We start from the raw sequence: 27,305 nt of genomic DNA, 5'->3' as shown, positions 1-27,305 counted from the left end.
ACAAACTAAGAGTATGTTATTCCAGGATAGAATGTTTTAGGGTTATATCATTGGATAATTTTATTTATTTCAAAAGTTTTATCCAAACCCGATGACTTCATATTGTTATATATAATAAGTTCTGTGCATAAATGTGATTTCATTATATTGGTGTTTTTTTCCTCTCTTATATAAATGTCTGATTTTAAATGCATATCTGTTAATATTAATGAATTGAATAATCCAGTAAAGAGAGGGGAGTCTGTTCAAATACTTGCAGTTACATAAAGCTCAAATAGTATTTCTACATGAAACACATTTACTTAATAAAGATGTAAATATTAAACTTTAGTTAAAGAACTGTTTGGTTTTAGCAGGTTCTGGCTTTCTTGTTAAAAGAAGAGGCACCCTCATTTTATGGAAGAACTCATCAGTAATGCCTACTAAGGATTGTTATAATTGAATGGAACAGAAAACTATATATAGTGAACTCGGATTCCAGGGGTTGGAGCTAAAGATGCAAAACAATTACTTGGACACTATAGCCTATTAATTGAAAGGTGAAGTCCTAATGGCTGGTGTTTTTAATTGTATTTTATTAGACAAAGATTCCACTGCATATTTTAAGCTGAGAATCACATTTTCAGCCAAACACTTTACGCATTTTGTAAATCTAATGAATTTAAAGGATATATTTGAGTTAAGGAAAACAAACTCACTTCAGTTTACCCATTATTCATATAGATATGAAACACAAATACTGATAATGTTTTTGTGTCAAACAATCTGTTGTCACGTATCAGAGAAGTTTTGATAGTTTCATGTCCATTATCGGACCATAATACTATATTCTTTAATATTATTTAAAAAAACTGACCATTTAATACATCACAGGAGATTATCAGCATACATTAAAATAAAATGATTCAAGGATTGGTATGTTAAAGAGAATACAAATTTCCTAGAAATAAACACAAATGGTGAAGTATCTGACATTATCCTGTGGGATTCACTAAAGGCTTATTTAAATGGAAGTGTTACAAGCTGGTATATTAGTAAAACAAGAGAATGGGACAAAGAGTTGAATACACTACAGGCTAAAATAAACACACTAAAGTTAAATCTAAAACTTAATGACATCAGTCAGTATGTAAGTAAAAACTTAAATATAAAATATGTTGAAATTCTAAATCATAGTTTCAATAAACCTGGAAAAACATAAACTTCAGGCATATTCAGTAAACCCTTTTAAGCTTACTCTTAGATTAAACTTAAACTTGCTCTTAGATTAAAGAAAATTAATAAACTAAATGATATCAAAGAAATTATAACACATATAAATAAAAAAGAGGAACCTATATTAAAGGTATTATTGAGTGCTTTAAATATGTTATAAAAATATAAATAATAATACAAATAAACTAGGCAAAGATGATGGAGTTGAAACTTTTCTGTGGGAAAATATAAATAATAAAATAAGTGAACAAATAAAAAATGATAGACCATTCACTTTAACAGAAATAAAAAAAATCAAATAAAAAAGTAAAAAAAAATAATAAAGCACCTGGCTTAGATGGTCTTATACCAGAAGTGTATAAAATGCTACCAGCTGATACAGTAATATTACAACTCCTGAAGTCTCCTCATCGTGGAAATATTCTCTTATATCACCTATTTTAAAATAAGACAAGAATCATACAAAGTGTTCATCATGCAGACCCATTTCACTTTTAAATGTGGCCTGTAAGATGTTCATGTCCATTTTAGCTAACAGAATTAATCTATTTATCCCTAAACTAATTAACATTGAGCAAACTGGGTTTATTTTAAATGAACAAGTACAAGATGATAATTAAATAATAAATGCATTATTAGACTATGCAAATAAACATAAAAAATTATTTTCCATCATTCGTCTCTGTTTAGATAAGTCTTTTGATTCAGTTAATTTATCGTACCTGTTTAAAACAATGTATAATTTATCACCTGAGCTAATTGCATTAATTTCTAAGTTATTCAGTAACTCTTGTGTTTATGTTAAAATAGGTTCTTTTTTCTAATTCTTTTAAATTATAGAAAGGCACAAATTGAGATTGCCCATTATCACCTTTATTTTTTTGCATTATAGGTTCATAGGTAGTTATAGAACTCTTTGCTAATAGTATTAGATCCAGTAAAAACATTAATGGTATCAAAATAAAAGAAGATTCTGACCTAAGATTCAGCTCTTTGCTGATGATATTTTACTAACTATAGAAATATAGAGAATTCATTAGAAAATATAATTAGTTCTGTTAATTGGTTATTAATTAAGTAAAAAAAATCATACAAAAATATTCTGTCAACTGGAATAGCAATCAAATGAAATACCTTGGTATAACCATTATGTCTAATAGTAAAGACATTATACAAACTAACTTTCAGCAGGTTGATAAAATGTTATGTTTAGTCACAAATTGGAGCAAATTCTTCTGTACCATAAAATGAGTAATGCTTATTAAGGTGGTAATTCACCCTAAAATGTTGTTTGTCTCTCAATCTTTACTATTACCACCACCAAAAAAAATTGATGAAGATAAATAATATTTTACTTAATTTTTTTATTATCCTATGATAATGGGGGAATAGGATTTCCTGATATTCAGTTGTATACTGCTTCAACAATTGTAAAAGTTCTAGCATTATAGATAAATTCATCTTTGGATTCAAAATGGAAACAAATACATAAATAAATATTATTAATAAGTAATAAATATATCACAACCAGTTGTAAAGAAGTAGTCCCTAATAGTTTTAGCTGGTTATTAAAAATGTTTGAGTAAATCGAATTACAGAATCTTCTCAAATTTCTTATTTAAATAACATAATGTCCTCTTTCCAAAAGTTCACATTCTAACCATTGTATTAAAGACTTAATATTTTCTATGTTTCCAATTGTATATGCAAATGACTGTGTAGAAACTCATAACTTCAACAAAATGCTAGTATTGAAGCAACAAAGTAACTTAATTTATTGGCATCAATTCTTAAATGGTACTGATATAGATGCTGTTGAAAATTTAAGGTCCAAAACAATCAAGATTCTGAGAATTGGTTATTTTTTCAAGTATTTAGAGACTTTGTGAACACCAGGATTAATAAGATCTTTAACCTAGATAGTAAATTGTTTCCCAAATTATTGGAATTCTTAATAAATATCAATCAACGAAAAATAAATCATATTTGTTGCAGACGTATAAAATTCTTGTTAGATTTCACATATTTAGACAATTCGTATTGGAACTATTCCTCAACAATTAATAACGAAGACTTTTCTGAGGAATACAAGTAAATAACAGTAAAATCTGCAGATAAAACTACATCTTCATTATATTGGAAAATTTTCACTTGGAAATTCTTACACAGAGCTTTTGTCATTCCTAACAAAATTACAACTATGTATAAATAAAATAGAATTAAATGCTGGAGATGTGATTCTGAAATAATAGCTGATTGGAAGCATATGGTATATGAAAGTGAAGTCGTGAAGTCGTCTTCCATTTTTGGAAAGAAATGAATAACTTTATTCGGGCTCTATGGTCAGATAGATGTAATATTTCTAAATGTTTCATTTTATTTAATGCTGCAATTCCTGAAATAATTCCAAAAACGCAAGTGCCTCTGTGACACCCTGGTCCAGCAATCAAGGAGCCTCAATCCTCACCACTAACACCAGAGAGGACATCTCATATATGAGGGAAAGGATAACAAATACACACTGTAAAGTGCAATTTCCCTTAAGAGCACACAGGGATTACAGTTAGTCTGGGGCTGGTCGCTCCCTTGCTCTCCTGGTCCTCAATAAGATGCCCCACTGGCACAGCTATAGGGTCCAGATGTCAGCCAGTTGGGCAAGCTAAAATCTCCAGCACCCTCTCTGTCCAACCAGTGCTTTGTGTCTCTGCCAAAGTAGCTGACAAACACACACTTTGAGATAAGAGTTTATACAACCACACAGACACTCCTGGGAAAGGCTGGCACAGGTTCTCCAGCTGTGGCCCTATTACCCAGACTATACAGTAGTACCGCCTGCTACCACCCAGCTAATATTTATCAGCTCATCAAAGGCTTTTAAAAGGGTGTCCAATTATTACTGTGCAATGTTATTATCCAATTGGTAGTACAACTAAACAGTCAAGGCTTATTAGAGTGACTTGGTACAGTAATCACTATAAATATGGAATATACTCTAGATCTTAAATTATTTCTACAACAAACAGCCACATTTTAGACATTTTAAAATATTTAACAATAAATAATAAAAACACAAGACAATACTTCTTACTACACAGTGCTAGTCAAGAGTTCAGAGATCACAGAGAAATACTTAAAATAATTTAGTAGTACAGTTCTGACATCACAGAAAAATACTTAGTCTAATCTTTCTAGCTTCTAGCTATTTCTAAAAGAAAACAGAAGTCTAAGATATAATGTACATAAGAGCAAGACAGTGCTGTGTGCTGGATAGTTGAGACAAAAATGCTTAATCCTCTCTGGTTCTCTCTGTTTAAATTGAAATTGCAGTTGTGATTTACATTACATCATTCTTCACACTTTCCTGGGGTTCCCAGGCTGCACATTACATCATTCTTCGCACTTCCCCTGATTCCCAGGCTAACAGAAACTGCATTTACATTCTTAACATCTCCTTTTGTCATCTTGCAGCTGGTCAGGAGCAGAGCAATAAAAATATATTTGCATGTTTAAATCTAGCAATTTAACTCTTGGTTAAAACAATAGAAAGAATTTCTTCATCTAGACTTTTCGGCACCACTGTCTACATCAAAAGGTCACCACATGCTTTACTTTGGTCAGTAGAGTTCACTGTTGTCACATTTATTTCCAGTTCCACCTGTAACATTTCTTTACATTTAAGACAACAAGCCTGTAGTTTACATTCATATGTACAAATGATATAATTATCTATAAAATTCTCTCTGGCTAGGCTGGCAGCCTTCACACCCCCCCCCCAAAGAACTCAAGCTAGTTTTCAAGTGAACCTTGTGAAACGCTGCTTGAGAGGGTTAGGTCTGTCTGAGTGTACCTTGCCTCATTCCCTGTCCTGAGAGCCCTTCTACATTGGCATTGCTACTCCCACTGCGGTGCTGCACTGACATATATGCTTGTAACCCTAGGCTCCATCTTGGCAACTTGACATTTTGCTGGCTGGCTCTGTTTAAGCATATTAGGGGGTTGTGATGTGTCATAACAGTGAATTTATTTCCATATAGATAAGGCTTAAGTTTCTGCAGTGCCCACACTATGGCTAGACATTACTTTTCTGCAGCCGCATAGCATTCATCCCTGGGTTGGAGCCTATGACTGAGATAAACCACTGGGTGCTCTTCTCCCTCGGAAGAAATCTGACTTAAGTGCAGCCCTCACCCCATGGTTCAAAGCATCCACCTGCACAACAAATTCTGTGCTATAATCTGGACTGTCTAACACAGGGGGTCCTCTCAAAGCTTCTTTAAGCTTCTGGAATGCCTGCTCACATGCTGGGGTCCACACTACCTTAACTGGCCTGTTCTTCCTTGTCAGGTCTGTGAGGGAAGCAGCTATGGTACTATAACTGGGGATGACCTTTCTGTAGTACCCTGCTGTCTTTAAAAATGTCCTCACCTGCTTTTTGGTAACAGGTGCAGGCTGTGCCTGAATGGATTCCACTGTGGCAGGTTCTGGCCGTATCTTACCACTTCCCACTCTGTGTCCTAGGTAGGAGATGTCTGCCATACCCACCTGACATTTGCTCGGCTTAATGGTCAACCCTGCCCTCTGTAGTCTGCCCAGCACCTCCCTGACATGCTGAAGGTGCTCTGGCCAGGAATGGCTGTAGATGGCAATATCATCTAGGTAGGCAAGGGCAAACCCTCCTGCCAGGATATGATCTACCAGCCTCTGGAAAGTCGCTGGGGCATTCTTCATCCCAAAGGGCATCTTTGTGAACTCATACAAGCCAAAAGGAGTCACAAAGGCTGACTTCTCTCTAGTGCTGGGAGTCGAGGGCACCTGCCAGTAACCCTTTGTAAGATCAGTGGTTGTAAGATACTTAGCCCCACCCAGCTGCTCTAGGCCCTCATCTGTCCTAGGCATGGGGTAAGCATCTGAGTCTGTGTGACTATTTAATTTCCTGCAGTCCACACAGAACCTGGTGCTGCCATCCTTCTTTGACACCAGCACTACTGGGGAGGCCCAGGGACTGTTGGAGTCCTGAATCAGCCCTAGTTCCAAAATCTCCTGTACCTCCTCCCTCAGAGTCTGTTTAACTCTCTGACACCGTGTAAGGAGCCTGCCTAATAGGCCTTTGGGGTCCTGTATCCACCTGGTGCTGCACCAGGTGGGTGCACCCTGGTTTCCCAGTGAACATGTACCCAAATTCCTGCAACACTGCTCGGATTTCTCAAACCTGGGTAGCAGATAGCTGCTGGGGCATTGCTACGCCTTCCACTGAGGTGTCAGCTCGAGCCTCACTGAGGAGATCAGTCTCCAGATCTCCCTCAGACTCCTCCTGCAATCCACTGCAAATGCTCAGCACAAGGGCCACCCTATTGTGGTAAGGTTTCATCATGTTAACATGGTACAGTTTGTGCCCCTGCCTTCTGCCTAGCAGTTCCACCATGTAATTAACATCACTTACCTTTCTTAGCACCTTGTAGGGTCCCCCTTCCAAGCTGCTTGCAGCTTGTTGTGTCTGACAGGAATGAGAACCATTACCGGCTGCCCCACAGCATAATCTCTAGCTTGAGCATTCCTGTCATACCACACCTTTTTCTGTTGTTGGGCTTCTGCCAGGTTCTCCTGGGCCAAGCCCATGTCTTCCCTGAGCCTTGTCCTGAGGTTTAGGACCTATGCCACAACAGACCCCTTGTGAGACTCGCACACACCTTCCCACTCATCTTGAATGAAATCTAGAGGTCCCCTCACCCTATGCCCATACAGCAACTCAAAGGGTGAAAAACCTATGGATTCCTGAGGAACCTCTCTGTAAGCAAACAGGGCAAATATTTGTCCCACTCCCTCCTAAACTGATCTGCAAATGTCCGTAGCATGGACTTGATTGTAGAGTTTAACCTCTCAACAAGACCATTAGTCTGGGGGTGGTAGGGGGTGGTCTTCATGTACTTCACCCCACAGGACTTCCACAGACAAGCCAGCAGGTCTGACATGAAATTGGCTCCTCTCTCAGTCAGTATTTCATTTGGGAAACCTACCCTGCTGAAAATCTCTAACAAAGCATTTGCCACCTTCTCTGCCTCAATGGAGCTCAACTCCACTGCCTCAGGGTATCGTGTAACATAATCCTCTACCACTAGGATATACTTTTTTCCCTGTGGAGCTTGGGGTACCTAGAGGACCCACAATATCCATAGCTACCCTCTGAAATGGCCCCTCAATCACAGGCAAAGGCATCAAAGGAGCTCTCACCTTGTCTCCTGCCTTGCTTACCTTTTGGCACTGCTCACAGGTCCTGCAGTACCCTGTTACATCTCTGGAAATTCCAGGCCAATAGAAATTCTGCATAATATGCCTCTTTTTTACATTTTATACCCATATGACCTGCAAAGGGAATATCATGGGCTATGGCTAGAATCGCCAGATGGTAGGCTCTAGGCACTACCAACTGCTGTCCTCCTTCATCTTTTAGCCCTCCCTCAGGGGTCCACTCTCTGTATAGTAACCCTTTGTCCCAGTATACAGATTCCCCCTTTCCTTGAGAATCAGGTGCCTCCCTAGCTACCTGCCTCAGGCCTTGCAATATAGGGTATGAGAGCTGAGCCTGTCTCAACTCTCTCCTTGTAACTCTTCCCAGCTCCCCTTCCACAGGAAGTCTGGTATCCTCTGACAGTGGTGCCTCACTGTCAGCCTGGGTACTACTACTCACCCCCTACTTTTGTAGTCACTCTGTCCAAGGGAACATCAGTATCCACAAGCAGCTGTGGCTCACCTTCAGTCTCACGGTTACAGAATAGCTCCCTCCCTGAAGTGACCACCTCACCAGTCCTGGCTGCAAGTATGCAGTCTGCCTGGGTCCCCCCAGGCTACCAGACCCACTTGCTTGTCTCCTAGCCTGACTGCATGTAACTGCATAAGCACATGGTACTACCTCATCCAAATCCTTCTCTCTCAGGACATCTGCAGGATGGTAGTTTAGTACCCCTGTTGTCTCAAGACAACCTACTATTTGCATTTTTGTCTTTCCCACTTACTGGCTCCCTCACCTTTTGTTCCCCACCTTGCCTCCGTGGGCACCTGCATGCCATATGGCCCCACTGGTTGCATTCAAAACGTGTACCTGGACTAGTGACTTCCCCTGCTACTGGCAGATTCTGTTGGGGCTGTCTGTGCTGCCCACCATGGGTTCCATTAGACTCATGAGAAGTACTGGGGGTCCCCTTCCTGTGCAGGGCTGCCCTGCTTGCCAGGTATAGGTCTCCCTTCTTCTTCCAACACATCTGAAGTAGCACATTGTCTGTCAGCTAACCAGATCCTCATGTCCTCAGGCAAAGTGCTAAGGGCTTGTTCCCTCACCAAACGGTTTGCCAGCCATTCAAAAGTGGTGACCTGACATCCACTCACCACCTATGAAAATTACGTGCTCAGTTCAGCAACATATTCACATACACTTTCATCTGCCTTGCTTCTATGCTCATGAAACGTTTTCCTATACATTTCAGGTGTTAGCTTAATAAACTCTAATAGACAATTTTTTTACAGCAGTATAATCAAAACATGCAACGTCAGACATTTTAGACCATACAGTTACAGCTTTACCATGGAGTAAAGGGGTCAAGAACCGTACTTAGAGCCTTTGTTCAACACCATACTATTTGCATACCCTCTCAAACATATGAAGGAAACTATCAAAATTATCCCCCTCATTAATCTGTGGAAGAAATTTACTGACCTTTTGTGCTTCTGGGGTCCACTTACTCCCTTCCCCATTACCTCCATGACTCTGGCGAAGAGTCAGCATTTCTCTTTCATGCTTCCTCTGCCTCTCCTTTTCCTCGGCTTCCATCTCCAAACGCCTGGCCTCCAACTCAGGTCTGTTTAGCTCCAGATGGATTTTTAAGTCCTCTGCAGAAAGTTTGAGCTGTCCATTCTCCAAGGGTATTATATTTCCACTGCCAGTCCGATTGGCCTCCTGGTTGCTGTTTCTGATGCAGCTGTAACCAAGGCTGCAATCGGGTCTGTCTTAGTCAGGTTTCCATGTACCAGTCCCCTAGCCTGGCACATCTCCGCCAGCTGGCTCCTTGTCAGCTTTCTTTACTTTTCTGCTGACATGCTGCCTGCTCACCCTGACTAACTAAGCTAACAAAAGAAATAAAACAATTGTAATGTGAACTCTAAGTATTCACTGCGTAGCTGTTTTAGAGTACAAAACACCTTCAAAGCTCACTCTACACAAGCTACAGGAATTCACTCTACCCACACCACTACAAGCCAATTAGTATTTGCCAACCAATTAATATGTGATGTGGATATCCCACCTCTGCCAAACAATGTATGGTGTGGATATCCCACCACTGCCACCAATTAATATGTGACGCCTGTGCCCTGGCCCCCCAGCAATCAAGGAGCCTCAGTCCTCACCACTAACACCATGGAGGGTGTCCCATATATGAAGGAAAGGATAACAAATACACACAGTAAAGTGCAATTTCCCTTAAGAGCACACAGAGGTCACAATCATTCCGGGGCTGGTCGCTCCCTTGCTCTCCAGGTCCCCAATAAGACGCCACACTGGCACAGCTGTAGGGTCCAGATCTCAGCCAGCTGGGTAAGCTAAAATCTCCAGCACCCTCTCTGTCCAACCATTGCTTCGTGTCCCTGCCCAAGTAGCTGACACACACACTTTGAGATAAGAGTTTATACAATCACACAGACACTCCTGGGAAATGCTGGCGCAGGATGTCCTTCAAGGATGCATCTGCAGTCCTAACATATGGGTTGTCCTGCCTCAGGCAGCCCTTCTGTCGGCCAGATTCCAAAGTCTGGGTCTGGCCTCGGCTGATGTCGCACTTCACCCGACGTCATAGCTGCTGTGGTATAAAGGCATCAGCCAACGCCATTTTCCTCAGTCTTTCTTGCCGTGCGGTGCCCAAAGCAGAAGCTGTTTGCAAGTGCCGGTCGGTCAGATCCAGAGATTTCTACTACCGAAGACTTCTAAAAAGCTAAGTACCCTGTTGGGGACTCTTTCTTGCCTCAGCCGATGTCAGACAAAGTAAATAATTGTTTAACTTGTGGAAAACAAATACCTCATAAGGATTTCCACTCTTACTGCCTTCCTTGTTTAGGCTCGGACCACGGCGCATCAGCTTGTTTAGCCTGTGCTTCTTTCAACCGACGGACGCTTAGACGCCGGTCGGAGTTTGCAGAGGAGTTTTTTGGTCCTGCTTTTGCTTACAAAATGCCGTCGGAGACTCCGACAGCACAATTAGCTAAAAAATGCAAGTAAAAGGACCGACACTCGCGGTCCGCGGTTTCGGCTGAAACCACGGTTAGGCCAACCGCGTGTGTCTCTGTTTCGGCTGAAACAGAGTCCTCGGTTCTTCCTTCGGCCGAAAGCAGGCCTCCGGTAGCCGAGGCTTCACAGAGCATGGTTGAATCGGCTACAGCAATTGCTCCTACAGAAGCAAGCACCCAGGATTTGTCAGATACTATTCCTTTAGACATATCTACCCCTGTACGTGGGGCTGCTAGACCCCCTGCATCTATGTCTATCAAGGCTTTTGCCAGGGCTAAAGCAGCTAAATCTTCTAAGGCCTTACCTGCTAAAATTCCCTCTCACAGGCCTCCCTCTAGTTCTCAAATGCTCAGCCTGGCTGAGGATCTCATTTCCTTGATCAGGGGATCCCAACCTCACCCAGACAGGGCCTCTCAACCCCCTCCAGAGAAGAGGCCTAGGACTGAACCCCCGTAACCTGTTTCCACGGACAATTCCTCGGATGACTCAGATATTTCGGACCCTCGGGAAGGCCCATATTCACCTTATGAGGATTCTGATGCAGAAGACTCCATTCCTTCTGCCTCTCCTCCTGAAGAATTTTCTTTTGGGGAAACCTTACATGCTGTGAGGGAACACTTTCAATGGCAGGGCCAGGATTTTTCAGATTCAAGGAAAAGGCTAAAGACTTTCTTACACTTACCACAGCATAGGCCTTTAGCCATTCCTCCAGTACTAACAGTTGTTGATGATGCATATGATGATGCCTGTACTGCCCCTTATTCTCTTCCTCCGGCCCCAGCCAAGCCTGACAGATATTACAGGGTCCTGGACACACACTACCATTTGTATAAGGCTCCTGTGGCAGATCCTGAAACCATTTCACAGGGCCCTAAGGCTGTGGCAGCTGCCTCTGCCAAAAATCCTCTCCCCTCTGAAAGGGAATCTAGAGCATTAGAGAGATGGGGTAAAAAGGTTTATACTTCTGCTACTCTTTCGGCCAGGGCCTTAAACTGTCAATTTCACATGATTCAGTACCAGGAATTTTTGCTAGACCAGCTAAATAAAAAAACTGTCCTCCCCTGAACCTATAGACCACAAGTCCCTTCAGGATTTGGTACATAACTCTCAGCAGGTCAGTAACCATTTCTTAAAATTTGGCTATGATGCACTGGAGGCTTCCTTTAGATCAGCTATGACTGGAACAGTGATTCGAAGGCATGCCTGGTTAAAAGAACAATACTTACCAGACCATGTTAAGTCAAAACTCCTAGATGCTCCTATGGAGAAACAAAGTTTGTTTGGCTCCCCTGCACAGCAGGTTCTAAAGAAGGTGGAGGAAAAAGCAAAATCTGTCCAAACAGTCAAGGATTTCTTACAGGTCCAACCTCCGAGGTTTAGCAGAAATTGGCCTTCGAAGAATTGGTCCTTTCCAGACACCTCCAGAGCACAGAGAGGCAGAAATAGACGCCCAAGAAGCAGAGGTCAATCCAGGGGTGCCTACAGGGGACGTCGGTGGCAACCTACCAACCAGAGAAGTACTGCCACAGATTCAATGACTTGGCTCTGATTCCGCCTACCAGGGAACAACTGGAAGCACCCTTGGGCGGAAAACTAGCTTTATTCTCCCACAACTGGCATTACATTACAGGAGACAAATGGACTTTACAAACAATAGACAAAGGCTACAGGTTTCACTTCCACACTCTACCAAAAAAGAGAGGAATGCCAAACCTACCACCAAGCCAAAAAACGGACGCTCTAAGACAAATCAACAACTTACTAAGGATGCGAGCTATAGAAAAGGTACCGCCTATGGAGCAAGGCCAAGGATTTTACTCCAGGCTTTTCCTTGTACCAAGAAAAGAAAATCAATGGAGACCTATTCTCGACTTGTCCGCTCTGAACACATACCTCATTGTTCCAAAATTCAAAATGCTGACCCTCCAGCAACTTCTTCCCATGCTGGGCAAGGAGTCTTGGCTGGTGACTCTAGATCTCAAGGAGGCATACCTGCATGTCCCTATACGACCAGATTGCAGAAGACACCTCAGATTTCTTGCAGGATCAGAGCATTATCAATTCTCAGCATTGCCCTTTGGCTTATCTACTGCACCCAGAGTATTCACGAAATGCCTGGCATCAGTAATTGCTCATTGCAGGCTTCAGCGAATTCAAATTTACCCATACCTGGACGACTGCCTAATACAAGCGGACAACAAGGCAAAATTAACAAAAGATTTGGAAAAGGTCATACAACTGTTGCAAGCCTTGGGATACACAGTCAACATGCAAAAATCAAGACTAGTACCATCCCAAAGGATAACATTCTTGGGTGCAGAACTGGATACATCAGCTCAGATGGCTTTTCTCACAGAAGAAAAACAAAAGCAACTACCAGTATATTTCATGACATTAACAACACAAACTCAGCTTACTGCAAGGAAAGTCCTGCAAGCCCTGGGTTACATGGCATCCTGCATAATATTGATTCTGCATGCCAGGCTGCATATGAGAAAGTTGCAATGGTACCTAAGGAATGTATGGTCTCAACACAAGCACAGTCTAGAAGCCCAGATTCCAATAATTCCATGCCTGAAGCAAGAATTCCAGTGGTGGGCTCAGGCCTGTCAGTTGAACAGAGGACTGCCTTTCCACAAACCTCATCCAATCCAGACCATCACCACGGACGCCTCAGACCTAGGCTGAGGGGCACACATGGTGGACAAGTGCATACAAGGCCTATGGACCTAAGACCAGCTGAATCTACACATAAATCTAAAGGAGATGCTGGCAGTGAAACAAGCAATCCAGGCATTCCGACCATTCCTCCAACAAGGTCAATTGCTGATAAGGACGGACAATACCACAGTCATGTGGTACATCAACAAACAGGGAGGTACACACTCATATCCTCTATGCCGGATGGCAATGGACCTGTGGAATGTGGCCTTGAATCTCAACATTCAACTTCAGGCCAGATTTGTACCAGGAAAAGAAAATTCACTAGCAGACACCTTAAGCAGAACTACCACGGATGCTCACGAATGGATGCTGCATCCAGATATCTTCAAAACCATAACAAAGAAATGGGGACTACCAGAAACAGACCTGTTCGCCTCCCCACACAACCACCAATTGAAGAAATTCTGCACAAGAGCATACCACCCACTTTCTTGGAGGGTGGACTCCCTTTCCTTCAGCTGGAAAAACCTGACAGCATATGCATTCCCACCTCTTCCTTTGATGTACAAAGTCCTACTGAAGATCAAAGAGGATCAACCAAGGGCAATCCTGATAGCTCCAGACTGGCCGAGGCAACATTGGTACCCGCTACTGAGAAGCATGTCTCGGACACACGCATGGCCTCTACCTCTATGTCCCTTGCTTCTAACACAGAACAACTACAAGATCCTACATCCAAACTTGAAAACACTGCAGCTAGCTGCTTGGAATATTGCATAAGACAAAATAGCCCAGATTTATCTCAGAGGGTTAAGGACATTATCCTGGAGGCTCGCAGACCCTCCACAAGGAAAACTTATTCAGCCAAATGGAAAAGATACCTCATTTGGAGTGCAGCAAAGGGAGAAAATGTCTCATTGGCAAACATAGCACACATCCTGGAATACTTAGCAGAACTGTTCCACAATGGCCTGTCCTACTCCTCCATTAAAATTCATGCATCAGCAATCTCAGCAGAATACAACATGGACCCTCCTGTCTTCTCTCACCCTCTACTCAGACAGTTCTTGAGAGGAATCAAAAACGTAAAGCCTCCAAGGAAACCACCTTTACCTACATGGGATCTCAACTTTGTGCTGGAAAAGTTAACACTTCCCCCTTTTGAACCAGCAGCAACAGCAGATTTACAGTTCTTGTCTTGGAAAACTGCTTTCCTGCTAGCAATCACTTCAGCAAGAAGGGTATCTGAATTACAGGCATTAATGGCAGTGCAGCCCTGTCTCTGAGAACCAACCCTACCTTTATGCCAAAAGTGGTCTCCAGAGTATCATTGAACCAAGCGATTAATTTACCTACATTCTTCCCCAACCCACAGAACAGGGGGGAAAGACTGCTACATACCTTGGATGTGCACAGACAATTACGCTACTACCTGGACAGAACTAAGACCAACAGAAAAACTGACCAGCTTCTGGTAGCATATGCAACAGGAATGCAAGGAAAAGCAATTTCAAAACAGACTATCTCAAAATGGATAGGAAATTGCATACGATTTTGCTACTCTTTTCATGGAAAGACAACTCCTGAAAATATCAGACCTCATTCCACAAGAGCTACAGCCACCACTACAGCTTTCCTACAAGGAGTGGCTACCAAAGACATTTTAGAAGCTGCTACTTGGAGCTCCATGCATACATTTGCCAAGCATTATAACCTTCCTTTATACTCCAGATCCCGAGCAGGTTTTGCAACTGCTGTGTTGCAAGGGATCTTGACTACACCATCTTTATCTTAGTGCCTCCTCCCCCAGTTTGGCTATGGTATTCTACCCATATGTTAGGACTGCAGATGCATCCTTGAAGGACATAGTGCAGTTTTGTGCCTACCATAAATGTAGATGTCCGATAGGTATGCATCTGCAGTCAGGATTACCCACCCTCCTTCCCCTCTGTGGTATTCCTAGGGTACTTACCCCTCTTTTAGCTAGCTGGGGGAAATTATTATGGTGTATTTGTTTGTGTATATATGTATATATATATATATATATATATATATATATTTTTTGCTCTCTACTGTTTGGAATTATTTGCATTCATCCAAATTTAGCCTTCCTAGAGGGCACCTGGCATCTGGGGCAAGAAACACTGAGGAAAATGGCGTCGGCTGATGCCTTTATACCACAGCAGCTATGACGTCGGGTGAAGTGCGATATCAGCCGAGGCCAGACCCAGACTTTGGAATCCGGCCGACCGAAGGGCTGCCTGAGGCAGGACAACCCATATGTTAGGACTGCAGATGCATACCTATCAGACATCTACATTTATGGTAGGTACAAAACTGTACTTTCTCCAGCTGTGGCCCTATTACCCAGGCTATATGGTAGTACCGCCTGCTACCACCCAGCTAATATTTATCAGCTACTCAAAGGCCCTTAAAAGGGTGTCCAATTATTACTGTGCAATATTATTATCCAATTGGTAGTATAACTAAACAGTCAAGGCTTATTAGAGTGACTTGGTACAGTAATCACTATAAATATGCAATGTACTCTAGAGCTTAAATTATCTCTACACAAAACAGCCACAGTTGAAAGGTTTTAAAATATTTAATAATAAATAATAAAAACACAAGACAATACTTCTTACTACATTGTGCTAGTCAAGAGTTCAGAGTTCACAGAGAAATACTTAAAATAATTCAGTAGTACAGTTCTGACATCACAGAAAAACACTTAGTCTAGTCTTTCTAGTTTCTAGCTATTTCTAAAAGAAAACACAAGTCTAAGATAACTTGCATAAGAGCAAGACAGTGCTGTGAGCTGGATGGTCAAGACAAAAATGCTTAATCCTCTCTGGTTCTCTCTGTTTAAATTGAAATTGTGCTTCTGATTTACATTACATCATTCTTCACACTTCTCTGGGTTCCCAGGCTAACTGAAACTGCATTTACATTCTTAACATCTCCTTTTGTTATCTTGCAGCTGGTCAGGCGCGGAGCAATAAAAATACATTCGCATGGTTAAATCTAGCAATTTAACTCTTGGTTAAAACAATAGAAAGAATTTCTTCATCTAGACTTTTCGGCACCACTGTCTACATCAAAGGGTCACCACATGCTTTACTTTGGTCAGTAGAGTCCACTGTTGTCGCATTCATTTCCAGTTCCACCTGTAACAGTATTTCTTTACATTTAAGACAACAAGCCTGTAGTTTACATTCATATTTACAAATGATAAAATTGTCTATTAAATTCTCTCTAGCTAGGCTGGCAGCCTTCACAACCTCTTCTTTGGTCTGTTCTTGCTATAGCCAGAAACGTAATTACTTAAACTTGGAAAAGTAAAGTTGCCCCCTCTAGTGTTGCATTTATTAGTATGGCAAAAATTGTTTGCAGTAGTGAATTGCATACTTTAAAGATGACAACTTCTAATATTACACATTGGTATAAATCTTGACTTAAACTTTAAGACTTGAAAAATATTAATTGTTATGTATAACTTTGATGTATTGATCAGCTGTGAACATATGTAAACAGTTATTTGTTTGTTTTATATTTGAATTATTTATTTATTGTTTTAAAACCAAATGAAAACAGTTAAAAAGAGAGTTTCCAGTTATGATACTTGTGCAGCAGCGACATGGTCCAAGGTTCATGCATTTGTATTGCATTACAACTTGGGAGTGGAGTCTGGAGCACATTCCTTCTTTGGTTCCACTGTTCTAAGGAATGTTCCACTATTCTTCCTTCATGCTGCGTAGGTGCTTTTTCCAGCTTGGGAATCTGTCCCAAATGTTGAATTGCATGAAAATAGACAATATCACTTGTAAAAGTTATGTGGGTACCATTATGATAGATTCGTGTTGTCTTATTTTCATTTCTCATTTTCATCTGGTACAACATCCCTCCCTCCTTCCCCCTTCTAATATTGTCACTTACAGCTTTTGATGACTGAATAGAACTCGCCTAAGACTCCGTTAAAATTTTCTTTTTTCACCTGGCACCTAGAGTCTTTTTAGTTATAGGAGGGAGTCTGTTTTATATGTACATCAGCAAACTTCATCTGAGGTACTTTAGTGGAGATGAAGGAATTATGGGTAGGGGAGGAGTCAGAGCCTCAAATCCACAGCTTTACCAGAAGGTGGCGAGTTCCGATCTGATCGATTCCGGCAACCAAAAGGTTGAACTGGATGAAAGTGAGACAGCACAGATCTGTCATTATGGCAGATACACAATTTTTGTTTGTCTTGACCATATTTATTAAACATATGCCTTGCTGGAGTCTCAAACTACGACTCTTTTAATACACCTACACTGGTGCCCATTGTAATACCCACTCATGTACCAGATTGGATAGGTATGCAACTATGATTACAAACCTACACTTGTACTGGTAAGGAATCCTCTCTGTTCTTTGATTATTTTTCTTTCTGATTAAAACCCACTCTCATACATTACAAGGATACTTCAGTCCTTATTACTTTATGATTAAAACCCACTTTGATTCAACAAAACATTTTATTTTAAATAGTTACAACTTTCATCCAATATTCCCACTCATACAATTTAATACAGAGGTTGTTACCAAAGCTTACCTGCACAGACCCCAAACTCTGCTGAAGGTAAGAATAATAGAAAAGTTAGGTAGTGATACACCAGCCAGACAGAAATCCTGTCAGAAATGGGCCCAGTTATACTTTCTGCTGCAGCAATGCACAACAGGTCAAAAGATCTGAAACTTCATGACACCAGATTGTTAAACTAACAAAGTAACATCTGGCAACACAGTTCATCAGAGAAGAGCAGCTTTGTTCATTGCAGAGAACACACATGAGTGTGGGAGACTAGATAATTAAGGTCCTGTCACCTAAAACCATGAAAACCTTGATTCTTATACATTCTTTTTGATTAAATGGAACAGTATATTAATCAATATGATACAGCCACTGACCAATTAGAAATAAACACCTTTGCATTATTTTTGCTAGCTGAGGATCTCCTGAATTTCTATCTGTACCTTTCCATATTAGGTACAAGTTCAGACTTCCATAATAGAACTTTCTGCACTGGCCATGCTGACTGTCAGGAATCCATTTTGAAATGAAATGTGCTTCAAAATAGAATATTAACTAAGCATTTCCCATCTCTTACACTTCTACCTCCACATGATCTATGTATGACTAATACCAGTCAGTGAACTAACAGGATAAAAATCTCTATTTTTTGCTCACATCCTTTGATGCTTTATTATAGTAATATGCTGCATTATGCTGACTTCATTATGATCATTTACTTCTCTATGCAGGATGCAGTTAAAATCATGGCAAAGGACTTGGTGCGGACAAGGCATTATGTAAAGAAGTTTATCATGATGAAAGCAAACATTCAGGCAGTGTCACTGAAGATCCAGACCTTGAAATCTAACAACTCGATGGCACAGGCTATGAAAGGGGTCACCAAAGCCATGGCAACCATGAACAGACAGGTAAGTTATAAGTCCGCATCATAATAGTGGGGCAGAAACTTTGAAGTACAATCTGGTATGGCCCCAGTAACTTCTACTGCACCAAAACTATTTGTACTTTTAACTTCTAGTGTTACAGAATTGAAGCCGAAGTGTAAACTGCATGAAGCTACTGCTGTGCTACTTACCTTCACAGGTGCTTTCTTCATCGTTCTGTATAGTGTAACAATAGACAACCAGCCAAGCATTTTGAGCTAGTTGGAGGCAGCGCACCTTGTACATGTCCTTATTTTTCATACTGTAGTAGTAGTACTGACTGAGCATTGGACTTGATGACACCAGCAGTAGTGTACTTGGAGGGTGACAGACTTGCCCTTCAGCTGTTACTGTAGAGCAATTGCTTATTGATTGCTACAGCAGCAAGGTAGAAACTAAAAGGTTTATATGTTTGGGCATATCTGTCGCAGAGCTAGTCTTGGGATGTGAGGGATCTTTGTCCTCCTTAGAGAACAAACTTTGGCAGTGTCCTTACATCTTCTGTTAAAAGAAGAGAAGTATGATTGTTTTTTAGCATAAAGATTCTCCTGATGTAAATTATCTTGAGAGCTGCTCATAGCTTCATAGTTAGTAGGTTATAGACCTGTGTGGGTGTTTAGAAGAATAGCCATACATTCCTATTCATAATAACTGATCCAGTCTGTTCACCTACAAGAGAGGCAAAAGATTCCTTGATAAAAATACAGGTTCACATGCTTTTACTTCTGCATTTTTATGGTCTTCGCTTAAATTAGTTTTATTTCACCTTTCATCATGGATCACTGAAGAACCTGATTACTAGTTAACACTGATGAACAAAATAGCATGACATTTTTAAAAATGATACTACTTTATTTACATATCCATTAACTAAAGAAAAATTAGTGTTAAGCTGTATGGCAACGTGTAATACAGAAAATATAGTGTACTTGGCAACTTGTATGCTGTGTTCATGTTTCTATGTTGGGAAATGCAGCAGGAAACTTAAACGTATTATAGAGCATAAATCAAATATACGCAGGAAAATAGAAAATAATGCTCTACGTAAGCATATAATGGAAAATGGTAATGGGCATAGTTTTAAATTCAGAGTAATAGATAGGGTTTGTTTGTGTCTTTCGGCTTTTCCCGGTTAGGGGTCGCCACAGCGGAACTCCGGTCCGCTAATGACTGGCAGTAGATTTTTACATACTGGCTTGCTGGGCCTAACGCACAACCTTCAACGAAGGAACGCCCATTCACGTATGTCGCTACACAGAAGATGCTCTAACTGAGAATCGAACAGGCAACGTCTAACTGTGAGGCGACAACACTACCACAGCACCACCACCGCAGTAGAGTAATAGATAGGGTATATAAACATATTAGAGGTGGGGACTTGAATAATGCCTTGGAGAATAGGGAATATGCCTGGATAATTAGGCTATGAGCTGACATGAAACCAGGGTTGAATAATATGCTCACATTAAGCCAATATTAGTTAAAAAAACAGATGGAAGTAAGATGAAAATAGTTTTATACTATGTTTTATATTTTTTTATTATGTGTATTATATGTATGTATATAGGAATATGCCTTTACTAATTAATTTTAAATAATTTAGTGAATTTTGTAATCAGTTTTATGTTTTTATAGGCTGGCTGTTATCATGTAATTGTCTGACTATATAATAAAGGCTTTAGAATCTAGTATAGACACTTTAACACTGATGAAGGATTTGTAATCCAAAAGCTTTGTTGTTTTATTAAAAGTATCTGGTGTTTTTCTAGAATTGTATTCACTGGATTCATGCATTTGGCTATAGTTTCAATTTCATCATTGCTTCGACCTTAATATTTTGTAAAATTGCCATTTCCCTGTGATCCTTTTTGTACGTCTGGTTCGGTCCTAATCATACACATTGTAATATTGGGTCATTCCTAATTTTTTCTGGTAGAGGAATTAAAATGTTGTCTTTACTAGCAAGTTAGGTTGCTAGATACAATACTGAAATACTTGGATGATATTTGATGCAGTGTCACTGACTTGCGCAGCTGTTTTATTTTTGTGTGCGAGTTTACATGTGTATGTAAATCTTTTTTTTTTATTGAGGCTGTCCTTTTTCTTTGGGGTGATGTACTGTAGCTAAAGCTGCCCCAGATCCAGAAGATCATGATGGAATTTGAGAAACAATCTGAAATCATGGACATGAAGGAAGAGTTGATGAATGATGCAATTGATGATGCTATGGGTGACGAAGATGATGAAGAAGAGAGGTAATTTTGATAGCTGTGCATGGTCATGGGAAAGGCTAAATATTGTGTGGATGAAAATTTGTAACCATTTTCAAATTACAGAATTAATGTGTATTTAGAGGGATTTTTGCTTTGGTATGCGGACCATCCCTCTTATTCACGTAATCTAATTTGTTATGATTATTAATTATATTTTTTTTTACATTTGGGAGCTGGCACAAGGAATTAAGACTCTGAGCTGTTTATGGGCTGCTTTCTATAGTCACAGATGTAATGGGCTTGATTCTTTCACTTCCGTTTGCTTGCCGTGTGACTTTGAGCTAGTCACTTAAATAGATAGTGCTCATGGGTTGCCCCAGGAAAGGGACACTTGTGTCCAGCTGGCCTATCTGTTTTACTTTCATTTTGTTTTCTGCTACTTTTATTAAAAAAATATTTTCCACCTTGATATACCATTATATCATTTTCTAACTTTGACTTGTTAAACTGTTAAGTTAAGAATATAGTAAAACAAAGAAGGCTGTTTTACAGTATCTCCATCAATTTGTTTGCATTGCTTTCATGCGTTTGGAGGTTAAATTTTGAAATCGTTATGTAAGCAGGCATGTTAGATGTTCAATATTAGATCACTGTTACTATAGTCTAAGCTGCTTAGGTTGTATCCTGCCAGGCATATGACAACTGGCCAGCTTACAAAGCTTTGGGATAACTTCTGTGCACCTAACAGCTATGGGGCTCTATGAAAGCTGCTAAAAGCAGTGATCAGGGTACCAAAAACTTCAGAGCTTTCATACTGCCAAAGTGTGCTCTCTGCAGGCCTTGTGGAACTGACTGTTGGCTAATGATCCTTCAAGGCTGGGCAGATAAGTGCCATGGTGAGGAAAACCTTCCACAGTAACTTTTTTCTGTGAGAGCTGTGCTTTTCTATGAATTTAATTATGTGATAGGATGTATATTTGTTATGGACTGTTTTAACTGAACCGAGACACCTGCTGCTTTAAATGAAAAATAAGTACCTGTTTGCTCTGTTTTTACTTTGTTTTACTGTATTTTCACTGTATTTCTGTATATTTCTGCATTTTAACTGTTTTGCTGCTTTATTGCACTTTGTTCTAGCTATAGCATAGGTTTGTTTGTTTTATCTGAGCATTAAAATTCAGCTATCTTTAGTTGGAATGGGGCCCCTTGCACCCTTGTGGCAGGAGAGTGCAGTCAAGGACCCATTTGATTCAAGGTTGTTAGAGCATGGCTTACTGTTGAGCTTTCCATTTTGTTAATTGGTTTAAAAAAGGTTTCTTTTAGCTGCTATAATCCCTGCATTTGCACTTGTTTTAACCGAGTTGCACAAGATTTGGTGACCAGCCACTCTTCTGCTGTAACCTCCATATCAGTCTGAGGCATCTAATGCTTTAAACGAAAGCTAAGTACCTATTCGCTCTATTTGTTGTACTTTTTTACTGTATTTTCACTGTATTTCTGTATATTTCTGCATTTTAACTGTTTTTGCTGCTTTATTGCATTTTGTTTTAGCTGTAGCATAGTCTAGATTCAGGTTTGCTGGATCTAGGTCTCTCTGTTTTCTCTGAGCACTACAATCCAGCTATATTTTTGTTGAATAGGGCCTCCTTATACCCTTGGGGCAAGATAGTGCAGTCAAGGACCCATCTAATTCAAGATTGTTGGACCAGGGTGCAGTGTTGAGCTTTCCAATTGGTTAACTGGTTTAAAAAAGGTTTCTCTTAGCTGCTATATAAGCCCAGTGTTTGCACTGCTCCCACAACTGTGTAATTACGGATACCCTTGGTGGTTATAGATACAAACATTTTGCTAATTAATTTTCCCTTAGTCAGCTGTTTGTGCTATATTGGAGATATCTCGCAGTTATTACTCTTTGCCAGGAAAAACTTTCAGAGAAGCCTCTGTTATCACACAAGTCCCACACAATAAGCCCATTGAACTTTAGACATCTCACCTGTCATTTCTGACCTCTCCCTGTTACTGACCACACTGTTGTACCCTGCACTATGGATGGACAATTTCCCACCATTTTTCCAGTATGTGAGAGATGCATTTTATATTAGGAACCAAGATTCCAGGGTTTCACTCACCAGTCAGTACACTGGACACAAAGAAAGTTGTCAGCCTACATACCTAATCTCCGCCACCAATCACAACACCAGCACCTAAACCTACATATGTGGAGGCCCTCACCAGTAACCTACCTAAAGATCAGAGACTTCCCAAACACAAGTACACTTCACATAATACAACCTCAGTCGACCACAGTACACATAAGAACCCACACACCTGTGTCTCACTGAACAAGCCCATAAGGCATAACAATCAGTCTAGCATCATAGTCATAGGTGACTCCATTGTGAGACACGCAGATGTCCCAGCCACCAGCTTGGATAAGGAAGAGGTCCTAGTTAGCTGCCTGTCAGGTGCTATACCTGTACTAACGGACTTGCCCAAAGGTTCTTGAACTTTAACTCCAATGCCCTGGACGAGGTTGACACCCCCACAAGGGGCTCAGTCATTCTGGATCTGGTGCTCACTAACATGGGTGACTTTTGCGCCACCCTAAATATGCAGCCCTCCCTGGTGAGGTCTGATCATAAGTCAGTCTAATTAGAAGTAACAATTGCATCTGACCTACCCTGAGGAGAAGCTAGATTAAAAAAACTTCTCCAAATCTAATTACAACCGATTATGAGACAGCATTAATAGCTTCATAGCTCCTGCCTCCACTGATGCCAGGAACACCTATACTGGAATATACACTAGTTTTATATAAACATCTGTACAATTGCATTGACACAGCCATACTGGACAGGATCAAAGTAATATCTTAAAAAAAGAACAAGTTTGTCTGGTGGATAAGAGCAGGAAGGAACGGTCTCAAACTTGGAAGCACTCCCTCCTCTGCTTAAACAAGCAAGTAAAACACCTTGTAAAGCAATCCAAAGCTAACTATGAATCCAAATTAGCCTCCCTGGCAAACGGTAACCATAAGGCATTCTTTAGCTACATCCTTAACCTTAAAGGAAAAACCTAGATTTTCCCAGAACTTGTTAATGGCACTTCATATTTTGAACCCGTGGAAATGGCCACCCTGCTAGTGGATAAGTTCAGTGAGAACTTCTCTCCCTTGTCCCCACCGCGTGTATCCCAAAGCATCCCTACCACCTGTGCTCCACCTGTTATCTCTAAGGAACAGGACTTAAACACCCTTTCCAAAGCCAAAAACACAGCCTCTGTGGGGCCTGATAGCATCCCTGGCTGTGTTCTTAATATATTAAAACAGGAATTAGCTGCACTGCTGGGCACTCCTTTCAAGCACAGCCTAAACACTGGTTACGCCCCTGCAGAATGGAAAATGGCTTTTGTCATCCTTTTACATAAAGGGGATGCATCCACTTACCCTGCAAACTATAGACCTGTAAACCTTACTAGCCGTATCTGCAAGGCCATGTAGAGAATCATCATGGACCTTATCAACAAAGATATAGGAGACCTGACCCAGTGTGGCTTTATTAAAGGGAGACTGTACCTATTGAACTTGGTAGAATTCTTCTAGATGGTTACCAAAGCCCTGGACGAAAGTAAATCTGTGCATATGGCTTACTTAGACTTAGATAAGGCCTTTGACACTTCCCCACTGGTATCATTGATAAACTTGCTCAGCTGGGGACTAACCTGTATATTGTCAGGTGGGTTGCAAACTGGCTCACCAATAGAACACATGCAGTTAAAATAAGGGACACTCGACCTTAACCAGCAGATCCATAACCAGTGGTGTTCCATAGGGTTTTGTGCTGGGGCCCCTATTGTTTGGAATCTACTTCTTGGATGTACAGGCAAAAACAAAACAACTACGGCTGACAAAGTTTGCAGATGACTGAAAACTAGAAACAGTCATAGTTCCCCAGTGATGTCAGCATCCTACAAGAAGGTCTTACACAGACCAATGATTGGTTCATAGGTTGGTACTAAGGCCTATGCAAGCCTAGCCATAATAATTCCCTGGAAATTTTTTCCCACAATATTTACTTCTCTGGGCCCCTGTCTAGCAGGGCGACTGACATGATCCCCAGGGTGAATTTCCTATCTCCCATCCAATCATCAAAGTTCCTTTTGAAGAGGGCCAATGAGGTGCTCTGCTTGACATGTATGGACAGTCTATTCCAGAGTATGGGGAGTCTCTGGGTCAGGAACCTAGCCCTCCAGCATGTTTTGTTCATTGTGATGATAATGTTTAGATTCCTGGAGCGTGTGGCTCTGAGGGATTGGGATTTCTTTAAGTGGAGCATGTCCAATAGCTCAGGGTTTGACATGGCCTTGTATGTTAAGCAGAGATCGCCTCTGAGTAGACGATATGCCACAGAGTATAGCTGGAGTTTTTTTAGACGGTCACCATATGGCATCTGCTTTAGGCCTGTGATTCTTTTAGTGAGGTATTTCTGTGGCCTTTCCAGCTGTTGCAGATGTCTTGTGAGGTACAGTGGGACAATGACCTCCTTTTTTCTGGATGAAAAGCCCTTAGTGATGAGGTGTGCCACGTAGAAGGATTTCCTGACTGTTGTGACGATGTGGTTATCGAAAGTGAGACCACTGTCCAGTTGTGTCCCTAAGTCTCTCATCACACTTTTGATGTTTAGTGTCCTGCCACCTATGTGGTAGTTCATGGGTGCATGTTTTTTTCCAAAGGGGATGACTATACATTTCTTGTCATTAAGCTTGAGCCCATGGCTCTGGCACCAGGCATCTGTTTCTGTAAGGCCCTTTTGTAGAATATCCACATCATTTGGGGCAATAATGGCTCCCAGTTTGCAGTCATCTGCAAACTTTGTTAGCCAGAGTCCCTTAGTGTTGGCCTGTACTTTAGAGAAGTAGATGCCAAACAAGAGTGGTCCCAGGACTGAATCTTGAGGTACTCCACTTGTCTGGAGCTGGATTTGGAGTCGGCTACTTTTATAGTCTGGGTTCTGTCAGTAAGCCAGTTGGCAACCCATCGAGTGACGTAGGGATTTATGCCCAGCTTAGTAAGTTTATCTATGATTCCAGAGTGGGGGATGGCGTTGAAGGCCTTGGCGAGGTCCAGATAGGCTGTGTGGACCTCCTTACCCTCGTCCACAGCTCTGGAGACAGATGCAAAGAAGTCAATCAGATTTAGGAGACAAGATCGGCCCTTCACAATCCCAAACTGGGTGGGGTCCAGTGTCTGGAGGTTGCCAATGTCTTTGTTTATAAGTTCCATGATAATGCGTTCCATGCCCTTGCTGATCAGGTTTGGCAGACTGATGGGACGGTAGTTCCCAGGATCCAAGGTGGATCCTCCCTTGTGGATCGGGATAACTGTAGCTGTGCACCACTCAGTGGGCACGAAGCCTGAGGTGAGGCTATGATTAAACATGACACTTGGGTGGGGTGCCAGTTCATTTTGTAGTTCATGTAGTACACAGCCTGGGATGTCTTCTGGTCCCATGGATGCTGTCTTCTTAACTTTGGAGAGTGCTGTTTCTACCTGTGTGGCTGTGATTATTGGAATATGGCAATCTTTTGGTATTGAGATGGGCCCTTTAGGGGGTGAGGGGAGTGAAGTTGGCACTAAATCGATCTGCCAGGATATTGCCAATATCCTTGGGATCAGTATATTTAATGCTGTTCTGTTGTAGCTCAGAGCAGATCTGAGCATTGCCATTTAGATTCTTGACATAACTATAGAATGCCTTGTGGTTGTCTTTGGAATCTTTGGCAATTTTATTTTCGTAACTAGCTTTTGAGGATTTTATGAGGGATTTCAGCTTCTTACTGAGGCTGGAGAGGGAGTTTTTTGCATCCTGGGATTTTCCTCTTTTCTGGAACAGTTTCTTCCTTCTGTTGTATAGTTTGTTTATAGCAGGGGACCACCAGATTGGCTTCCTTTATTTGGAGAAGAGCATCTTGGTTCTATTTGAGATGCCACAATTCATGCACGAGTGGATGTGCTCGTACAGTGCCTTAGTGTAGGATTCTGCAGTCGAACTTCCAGATCCCGTCTGCATGGGTGTTGTGAAGTTTGTCACTTCTGACTTCAGTAGCATGAAGTTGGCTTTGGAGAAGTTATTTAAGGAGGTTTCCTTACTGGGGGGGGTGGGATATGGATGTCAAGGGTGATTTGCTTATGGTCAGACCTGACCATTGAGGGGGGTGACCACTGATGTGGAGCATCTATCTCCCATGTTGGTAATGACCAGGTCTAGGATATTGGAGCCCTTGGTGGGACAATGGATTAGTTGATCCAGGGCGGTGGAATTTATGAATTCCAGGAACCGTTGGGAAAAGTCACCTAGTATTAGGGTGTTTGGTTGTATCTTAATATTTTCCAGTATGTTTAGGAAGGTCTAGTGAGAATTTTGGAGTATGGTGGGGGATCTGTAGC

General features: G+C 41.1%; 1 protein-coding gene across 5 annotated transcripts in view; it reads left to right on the top strand.

Moving 5' to 3' along the window:
* CHMP2A (charged multivesicular body protein 2A) overlaps positions 1–27,305 on the top strand; it is a 518,938-nt gene that overhangs the window by 300,981 nt on the left and 190,652 nt on the right. For all 5 annotated transcript variants that reach the window (XM_044059594.1, XM_044059593.1, XM_044059591.1 and 2 more), the window contains 2 exons: positions 18,453–18,632; positions 20,772–20,902. In XM_044059594.1, the coding sequence (XP_043915529.1) occupies positions 18,453–18,632; positions 20,772–20,902 (311 nt within the window). The remainder of the gene's footprint in view (positions 1–18,452; positions 18,633–20,771; positions 20,903–27,305) is intronic.

Source organism: Protopterus annectens, chromosome 17.part0, assembly GCF_019279795.1.
Source record: "Protopterus annectens isolate FY-2018-M chromosome 17.part0, PAN1.0, whole genome shotgun sequence".
NCBI lineage: Eukaryota > Metazoa > Chordata > Ceratodontiformes > Protopteridae > Protopterus > Protopterus annectens.
Note: the sequence above shows the minus strand (reverse complement) of the source record. Positions and strands in the feature narration are given on the sequence as shown.